The sequence below is a fragment of the Colossoma macropomum genome, unplaced genomic scaffold (genome assembly GCF_904425465.1).
Source record: "Colossoma macropomum unplaced genomic scaffold, Colossoma_macropomum, whole genome shotgun sequence".
NCBI lineage: Eukaryota > Metazoa > Chordata > Actinopteri > Characiformes > Serrasalmidae > Colossoma > Colossoma macropomum.
This window is the reverse complement of record NW_023494792.1, coordinates 24,410,109-24,420,057: the sequence shown is the minus strand read 5'-3', so window position 1 is coordinate 24,420,057 and position 9,949 is coordinate 24,410,109. Positions and strand designations below refer to the sequence as shown.

The 9,949-nt window shown below is 40.5% G+C and overlaps 1 protein-coding gene across 4 annotated transcripts; it reads right to left on the bottom strand.

The window, feature by feature from the left end:
* Nucleotides 1-141: 141 nt before the first annotated feature.
* fgfr1op2 (FGFR1 oncogene partner 2) lies at nucleotides 142-5,911 on the bottom strand. 4 transcript variants are annotated; one of them, XM_036576658.1, is made up of 6 exons: nucleotides 5,673-5,902; nucleotides 5,326-5,533; nucleotides 3,844-3,961; nucleotides 3,506-3,648; nucleotides 1,895-2,008; nucleotides 142-1,808 (listed from the first exon to the last, which is right to left on the bottom strand). In XM_036576658.1, exons 2-6 carry the CDS (start codon nucleotides 5,458-5,460, stop codon nucleotides 1,671-1,673), a joined length of 648 nt encoding a protein of 215 aa, XP_036432551.1. In that variant the 5' UTR covers nucleotides 5,461-5,533; nucleotides 5,673-5,902; the 3' UTR covers nucleotides 142-1,670. The 4 variants fall into 4 exon arrangements, with proteins under 4 accessions (XP_036432551.1, XP_036432547.1, XP_036432550.1 ...); XM_036576654.1 differs by having other exon boundaries at nucleotides 1,508-1,808; nucleotides 5,326-5,462; nucleotides 5,805-5,911; XM_036576657.1 differs by having other exon boundaries at nucleotides 1,508-1,808; nucleotides 5,805-5,907.
* Nucleotides 5,912-9,949: the final 4,038 nt, after the last annotated feature.

Sequence of the window (9,949 nt, the reverse complement as noted above, 5' to 3'; positions counted from 1 at the left end):
TTCACTGTCAAACACACATTACAATTCTTTCTTGTCCTAGAGGCTTAGATATCTGTACTTATCCTATTACACAGTCTGAGGCATAAACTTTAATTGGTTTAGTTTTTAGGGCCTAACAGTGTTTTGTAGCTTGATTTTCAGAAGATGGATGATTAAGGTGGGCAGTGTAACAGTAATAATGTGTCCCGTAGTATTTAAAAATGATGAATGTATATGAAAATTACAACCATTTCATGACTGGACAGCTGCATTTCCTGATGAAAATGTAGAGTGCTTGCCCAGCTTAAGCAATTCCCAGGTGGTTGCTATGGTGTCAAGATGGTTACTTAGGTGTCGTTAGGTGTTTTGCTATGGTATCCCAGGAGTCCTGCCATTGCCACTGGAAAATCCACACAACACTGTCATCAAAACAGACTATATGAGGTTATAATATAGTAATATTGTACACAGAAACTGGTAATATTTGGAGACAGTTTACAAGTATGGACAAAGTGGATACCACCAAACCTTATGTGTGACACTGTTTTTACTAAATCGTTCAGTTTCCTAAGAAAGGCCTTCCTAATAAGAGTCACAGACTGCACTGTAAGCTTCTTCCCAGAGCTCAGGGATTAGTCTAGACCAGGGTGATGTTCAGCAGTTTGGTGATTTCCCTGCTCATATATACCTGGCTTAACTCATCTGTTAATTACCAGGTTTAGTGGATGTGTTTCACAAGAGAAATCACCAAACTGTGCTGGACACCAACCCTCCAGGTCCAGAGACAAAGAACCCTGGTCTAGGCATTCAAAAGGCACACAGCTTTACTGAAGTTCATTATTAACTACTATTGTTTTGTATTAAGAGTTCAAAATACAACTTTAATACATCTGAAATACAGTTCAAACAGACACTCTCTCATACACAAACACTCACAAAACATCAGAGCATCATGTGCGAAGGCAGCCCTAAAACAACGCAAAAGCAAAACTAAACCTGTCCTCTCAAGGGACTACATATGTGCCATTTGTTGCTATCAGCCATGACATATTTACAGAACTCATACAGGGTGCACGTCTCAATCTGATAACAGCTATGATAACGAGCAGGCTGTGCTAAGTGAACCTCGGCGCCCTCGACCCGCCCACCAAATGCCACAACACAGACAAAACAGAGCCGGGATCAATACTACTGGAGGGTGGATTAGCTGTTTTTCTTTTTTACATCAACCAGTGTCCCAAAAGATCTTGAATAATTCCCCAACTAAATGTGCAACGGGGAAAATAATTACAATAGGCTGTCTATGTTCACTTTAATCATTAGGCTCCAACACTAAACGAGAAGTTGGGTCATTTAGTGACCGTCCCTCCTCATACATGGTCAGGCTTTACTGTAACTGACTATGTTCAGAGACTGTGCCAGAATGGGGTAATAAATATGGCTCTGTAATGGCACCTGCTGCAGAGGCCCTGTGGCTGTAGAGTAAGTGGTACAGATCTACTTGGATATGCGTGAAAGGACAGGTTCCGGTAAAACAAGACAAGCCTGCGTGAATGCAGGCAGGAGGAGTTTAGGGTCTCTTTTTCAGAGAGGAGATTCAAATAGTGCTCTGCAGTGTACGTGTGCCTGTACACATGGTGTTGCGTGTCAAATGCAATCAGTGTTATGCAGAGTCCGTTGTTTGGGGTGCTCTAGCTCTTCCTCATGCTCAGGTCAGTGCTGGACACTAGTGGAGACAGGGAAGTGCTGTCGGACGCCTCCTCTCTTTTCAGCACCAGAAAGGCCTCTCGACTGATCCCCAACAACTCCCGCAGGCCTCGGTTCTCCAGCTACGCAGACAGAAGAACAGAGAGTACTCAACAGGTTCATGACTTCTGTGTGTGCATATAGATTTGGGATGTAAAAGTGGTCTAACCTCCAGCTGTTTGATCCGCTCCTCATCTTCACACACTCGTCCTTCGTCCACCTCGATGGCCTTCCTCATTACTGTAGCCATCTCATTTATCTTGTCTATGTGCGCCTGCATCTCCTATACAACGCATAACTGTCCTTAGACACGAGTCACTGCAATGTACACTACAGTTACAATGTACAAAAGTCTGGAATCAATGTTTTTAATAATATAAAAGTGATTTGGTTACAAATAAATAAATAAAATGATTCTAATATGCTAATCCTGTAAAACTTCACATACTTCAAATAATTAATAGGAAGCTAGTGGCCAATCATGCTCACGAGATTTTAGCTGATGATTAACTGCCATATAAATAATTGTGATTCACTATTTAATTGACAGTGTTTTGTTCATTGTATACAACTATTAAAAGTTCAAGTCTAAAGTGTCCAAACTGTCTGACTGGTTTGCTTCTTGCTTCCTAGCTGTCGATGCTTAGTAGCTCCCAACTGAGCACAGGAACAAATAAAGCTCAAACAGACGAACATTTCGCTAAATATGTAATTAACAAAAACTAAATAAACAAGCATTTCTCACTGCTACCCTCCAAAGGGGTTATTAACAAACATCAAATCTACAAACATTACTCAGCGCTGCTCTATAAAGGTTATAACACCAGTCAGGAGTTAGAACTTTGTAATATGAAAAATAAATGTGTTTTTTCTGCTTTATTTTATTCACATGTATTTGCCTCAGCCCAACAGATGAAAACACATTTCAATTCACATTCAGTTTGTTGCAACATAAGCATATTGCGAAAGCACAACTGTGTAAAATAACTGATCAGCTCAAGTAATTGCGATCGGGTGATTATGTAATAACTGTAACAGGCCTAGAAGTTGGGTAACTTTTTTTTTTTTTTAAATGTAAGATATTTTAAATGTGTGCAGAATGATGACCAGAGATCTAGATGACACTAAAATGACTGAGAAAGCTGTACAGCATTGAGAATAAGAATTCTGTATGAATTTCCAAAATTGAATTTGAAAAAAGGTGATCAAATGTTGAGGCACACAACAAAAACTCTTGCAAATAGATAATAGCAGTATACAATTTATTATTCAATAACTGTGTTCTCAAAATATTTAATTAAATACCTACCTTGTGGTGCGTGCCTTATAATATTTAAATCTTCATTACATAATTATATACTAACTAGTTCTAATAATTGTTGAAAGTGCACAATTACTGTTTATTTGCTGAATTTAACTTGTTGGGAAAAAATGGGGCTTGTTATGGCAAAAGTTATGGCATGTTTTATATTTTACGTTTCCTTTTTTTCCCCAATAAGTTAAACAAAAATAGATATTATGAAGCAAAATTTGCACAAAATGTTCTCTGTAGATGATGTGTTTGTTAACTTTTTTCACAGAACACGTCATTTGACCAGGTGATGTTTAATCTTTCGCATACGTCTATACAATCAATCGCTCTGTATCATTTAATTGACAAATACTATTAATATGGCATGATTCCAAACTTCTGAACTTTAGTGTGTCAACACACTTGTTTGTATCAGTCCAGTGTGCGTGTGTTTACATGTCTGTGTGTGTAAAATCATGTAGTACTCACGTTAGTGTGCTGTTCTTTTAGCTGTGTGACAATAGCAGGGTCATCTCTCTTGCGGGCCATGAGGAGGCGGAACACCTGCTCTCTATATTTACTCATGATCAGCTCCAGAGCGGACTGGTGCTCCTCTAAAGACAGACGCAACTCTACAACCAGACAGAGGAAGACAATTTAAACTATTTAAAATATCGATTTATCATTTTAATAAGATTTTCAAGTTTGGAGATCAGGGTACACAGACAGATACTGCAATATATAATACGTCTAAGTCGGAAATAGAAGACATTTCCCTGCGAGTGAACATATGTGTGATTTATTATTCTGCAGAGTAAAGCACACACCTTTGTTTTCCTGCTGCAGTTCCCGTATTTGTCGGTTCTCTTGCTGAATGCTCATAACTAGAGTGGATCGTGGTCGATGCCTCGCCACTTGGTTCAGTGCCTCAATCTCTTCCTGATACTGGACAGAGCCAAGAAAAAAAACACAAAACATCTCTCAGATTAAGGCAGCGCATCAACTCCAATCTTGCAGCAGGGTAACACCGCAGAGTTTCTTGTTTTCCCCACTTTAACATACTAATCCAAAGGGGAATTACACTGATTTTTCACAATTTCACCATAACTAATTTATTAAGATATAAATAAAGTCATTCAGAATGTTTTAATGTAATTCAGAATTACTTACTGAGTCAGTATCCTGCTTAAGGCCCAAGACATTGTTTTACAATAGTTCTGAGATAAAGTTTTGGCCAAAAAATAAGTTTTAAGATATCTCCGGTGGAGAGATATATGCAGGACGTTGTAAATCAGAATATTACCAATATAAAACAATTTTACCATTTAGTGCTATTTTACCATTATCAGCAATTTAAAAACACATGTAGGTTCATTGGTCATTTTGGATAGTGAATTAAATGGCTATGCGACCTCTGGTTCCTGTCACACCACTGTAGTTGTTAAGTAGTTGGTTCACACCAAACCACACTGAATTTGCTTCACATCACAGTTGAATAATTCAGCTGAGAAACACTGGCCTAAAACATTCTTAGCTATGTAAACTGTTCAGATTATCTTTCCAACAGACATTCTCATTTTATTCCTTTAAAGGGAAACTCCACCGATTTCTCAAAAATTCTACATGATTAAATACTTGAGATGTAAGCAAAGTCATTCAGAGTGGTTCAGTGTGAAATGCTTTGTTCTAGAGAAACTTACTGAGTCAGAATTGTTCACAGTGATCATGAAAAGAGCCAGACGTCTGACATCAGAGTTTAATGCCTCTGAAATCTCCCTCACAGAAAGTTATCACATGAAACGGTTGGATATAAGCAGCCTAATGTCTGACACATTGTTGCATGATAGTTTTGTGATAAAGTTTTGCCTTAAAAAATGTTTTAATTTGAATCCATTCATGGCCGAGGAGTACATGCAGTGTGTTGTAAGCAAAAAAGTCTCCAAAGAAAACTTATTTTTTCAGAACTTTACCATCATCACCATTACATATACAAAGACAGGTGTAGGTTCACTGAGGGTTATATTTGCAGAGTAAACATCAGGACCTCTGGTTCCTATCACCACCACACTACAGAAATCAGTCTGGAAGTTTCTCTACATGAAACCTTTTCACATCAAATCACTCTGAATAACTCAGTTTACATCTCAACCACTGAAATATTCAGAAACTTGGTGGATTTCTCCTTTAAAGCAGCTGCTCTGTAGATCTTGAGGACACAGTGTCCTACACCAGCGCCCAGTATCGTTCATACTCCCCTGTCTAACTGGGGGACAGAGACGAGGTGTCTGATGGTGACTAGCTCTGCTCACCTGTTTCATAGCCTCGACCCTCCTGTTGAGTAAGGTGGTCTGCTCGATGAGGATCTCTGCGGCATTGTCGTGGTCTCGAAGCCGCTCCACTAGCGACCTGGCGTCCGACAGCACCTTCTCCAGAGAGCAAGCCATTCCTGCGGACACAGGAGCACCACGGAGTGTAACGAGCAGAGACTCAGCACCACTGTTTCAGTTTCTCAGTGTCCTGAGGATAAAGACCACCCTCTCATTAACCACAGAGAAAATAATAGCTAATAACGTCAATAATTAATGAAGTTAATAATGTCACCGGCCCACCAGCAGACCGCTTCAGACAGACATAGATAACTAGTTAACTAACTAACCTAGGTTAGCTAAGCGGCGTTAGCTCCGGATCAACTGCGCGGTAGTTTTGTGCTCCTGCAGAAACTCCGGAGCTGAGAGAGACAGACCCTCAACCACTACTGCAACACAGAGAACCTGAAATGTGTCTGTACCTGCGGCTCGGAGCCTGAATCCACAAAATACAGCAAAACAACGTTAGTTTCTTCGGTTTAGTTTACACTTCCTGTGACTGCATCTCGAACATCAGATGGCAAAGCATTGTGGGTTATGTAGGCTGTGCTAATTTGTGTGATACCGCAGTGGACCACGGGGGGGCGGCGGTGTGTCGGTTATCCGGACACTCAGAGTGAGCGGCTGCTCTGTGGAGCCTCCTCTCGAGTCATGAAGAAACGAACCCCTGGGTCGTCCTGACCTCAGGTCAACTCCTGCCTAACTTCTCTTCGGTTAGTTTCACAGCTGTTAGTCTCCTCTGACTGCTGTAATCACTCACTTAGACTAGGTTGATTAAAGCAGCCGAAAACCACACCCTGGTGTTTCTTCACTGAGATAATCAGTGGAAGTCAAATCAGCGTAGCTACCAAACAGGCCCACACAACGGAGAGTATACACTTACTCTCCTCTGCTGAAGTGAGGGACTTCGATGCTGCATGGCTGGTAAATGGTAATGTAATAATAATAATAATAATAATACAATATTAGGCAAATCTAGTATATGGGCCCTTTAAGGAGGGCCCACATACAATACAGGACGTATAGTAAATCCTCTCAGAGCAAGGCTGCTTATGATGACTTCACTGACAGAAACAGATCCTAGATCAGCACCTCTGCTCTGAGCAGATTGATGTATATGGGCCCCTTCAACCTGCAAGTGGAACTTCTTAGCACACCCAGCATCAACGTTTGCTAGGTGCTGTTCTTCTTTTTTGGGACCATTTTGATGTAAAAAATGCTAAATGTGAGTCATGTGACCAACAGCAGAGCAGCTTGGGCAATGTGACAAAGAGAACCAAATGAAATTAAAAACTGAGGTCAGAACCAAAATACATCTGAGTGAAAACGTGGACAGCTTTCCTTCCAAACATAATTGAGTAGAAATAAAATAATTCACATTTTTAAACAAAAAATTAAAAAGTACAGACCTTGTAAAATTAGACTTGAGTACCTGTAACTGAATAAATGTAAGTACTATTCACCAGTGCTACTAGAGAGAAATCCTGCCATCCTAAACACCCCATGAAAGCACAGCTGGTCATACACTCTTAAAAAAAATAGATCTTCAAGAGTTCTTTAGTAAGGACAGTGATTCTATGTAGAACCACGAAAACTCAAATAACCATGTACATGCTCAAATGGTTCTTTTTTGTTCTTGTTCTTCAGATTGATGGAGAATGTGTTGTGTATGGTTCTATACAGGACCTTTTTGAAAAGGGTTCTATATAGCATCAAAAAGTGTTCTATTGTTATGATGTTGAGTTTATAACAATAGAAGAACCCTTTTTGGTACTATATAGAACCAATTTTAAGAGTGTAGCCATGGATGGATGGTGTGTCATTGATTGTAATTGGAGCCCAGAGAATACAGAGTCTGTGCTAACTAATGTGTAAACCTAAAGGGAGGAAAGGAGGTCTGTTGCCTTTCTCAGATTCAGTTCTGAATGCATGATCAAATTATAATGTAACCCTGCTCCAATGTTTAGAGAGTCTTGCCAATGGTTATAAAACCTAGGCCTTCAATGTCTTTGATTTATTTGCACTCTGAGATCATCATTTGTGAATGATAAGATGAAATGCCAGTGTTGGCATTGCTTTTCCCAGTTGCTTTTTTCCAAGTTTGAATGGGTAAAGTAGTTTCTGTAATATTACTCTATATAACAGATTCTGTGTCAGGCTCTGTGGGTGAGTGTAGTCCTCTGTATGACCCTGATCGGGATAATCAGATTTTAGCCTTGCGTACACAAATCCTCACCTAATTATGACACACCTGACACAGTTAAGTCTCCACTGTCTTACTGTAATCTTCCATTCACTAGTTGACACAAGCGTCACCAGAGAAACTGGAATACCCAAGCGATAAACGTCCTAGTTGAAACGACATTGCCAGTAAAAATATGACTTGATTTCTGTAAGTGATTCAAGTCATAGCACATAGTATGGTGTTAAGTCTTAAATGGCCCTGTTGTTCCAGAGATTTGTTCGGCTTAGAGCACTTACGAAAGACTAAGAATGAAGAAATGTGTTAAGCTGCTTTTTAAAACACTGCTTTATAGCACACCACACAGTTCAGAAGCTAGAAGGATTTGGTCAATGTCATTTAGTAGCGCACTGGCAGTGTGGATATGGATTATGCTGACGTCCAGTTTTGTGAAACATCCTCTGTGTTGTTCTTTTGAAACATATGTCTTATTAAGGGCTTGTGGATGTAATGTGTATATATTTATACTAGCTGTAGTATAATGACTACAGACAGGTATTGGTTTACACTCAGTATGCTTGGCTCTGTCGGTAATCTTCTGTGAAGGTTATTCGTTTCTCATTCTAGTTTACAATAATTACACACAAAAGTGATTATTATAATAATTTGAAGTCTCTCTCTTTAAAAAGCATTTCCCTGGGCTGGAGCTGCTTCCTAGGTACTTACATGAACTTTAGAGCTGTTCAGTTGAGACTTGACTTAAAGAGGCCAAACCACTGCCCTAGGCTAAAGTAATATTGGTCATGACATCATTTCCCTGGAGGTAAACTCAAGACTTAAGTCCATTTTTAGTTACAAACTGCCTCGTGTTGTGTACCACTGGGTATTAATGACAAATACATTTCTGGAATGCACAAAATCATTTGGAGACAAAAAAAGTACTGTATTGTGTACCAAAGAGTGCTATAGTGTGCTCTAAATAATGACAAAACCAAGAAAGCAGTGAATCTCATATCAGTATCAGGATTTTTTCTGATGTCATAAATGGTTCAGGCCTAAATATGTTAGACCTTACTCTCTGAGGTTTTTTGCTTCAGACAGGAAGAATGGTTTGATGGTGACAAGAGGCTATATGGGTTAAAAGGGTGTCTTTAGTGGGCATCTAGCTGCCCTGTTAAAGCTCACCACCCATTTTGTTAGGTACAAACACCCCCTCCCCCTTTACCACATTCATCCATGGGCAGGACCCCCATGCAGGTATTATCTGGGTGGTGAATAATTCTCAGCACTGCAGTGACACTGGCGTGGTGATAGTATACACTGTGGATCACATACAGCAGTGCTGCTGGAGTTGCAGACTGAGAATAGTTCACCAACCAAAAATATCCAGCCATGGTCTTGTGACCACTGATGAAGGATGAGAGGATGACCAACACAAACTGTGCAGAAGCAGATGAGCTATCGTCTGACTTTACATCAACAATGTGGACCAACAAGATAGGAGTGTCTAATAGAGTGGACAGTGAGTGGACACAGTGTTTAAAAACTCCAGCAGCACTGCTGTGTCTGATCCACTCAGACCAGCACAACACACACTAACACACCACCACCATGTCAGTGTTACTGCAGTGCTGAGAATGATCCACCACTCGAATAATACTTGCTCTGTGGTGGTCCTGTGGGGGTCCTGACCATTGAAGAACACAAAAAGGGGGCTAACAGAGTATGCAGAGAAACAGATGGACTACAGTCTGTAACTGTAGAACTACAAAGTGCACCTATATTGTAAGTGAAGCTGATAAAATGTATGATGTACCTAATAAAGTGGCCAGTGGGTGTGTATGGGTGATTCTTGCTGTCTATCGTGACTCATTTGTGAACAATGAGACGTTCCACTATTTAAATAAAGTGAAAATGTCTGGCCTTAACTAAATGTTGCTTTTTAATCTTAGGAGGAGATATTCCTGAATTCGGTCTTTTTCCTTTATTGTGTTTCCATGACTTCCCGTGTTTACCTTCTTACACTGCGGCGCTTACTCACTCTCTCCCTCTGCGCGAGCTCCGCCCACGTGCGCCCTGCACTCTGCTTTTCCCGCCTCGGCTGCGTTGAGAGCTCGTAGCTGCGCTCTGATTGGTCGGTTCGAACAACATTCCCTTCTCAACTGAACGTTCCACGCGATGTTATTTTTTTACGCACCCGTATTCCAACAAGCCCCGCCCTTCTGTGCTGCGATTGGCTGACAATAACTTACTTCAACCATTGGCTGCTTATGATTGGAGGGGAGAGTATGAGCTCCTAGCCAATCCCAGTGCAGGAGGGCGGGATTTGTCGGAATACGGGCGGGAAACAAAGTAACGCCTCCACTCATGCTGCTGGATTCAGGA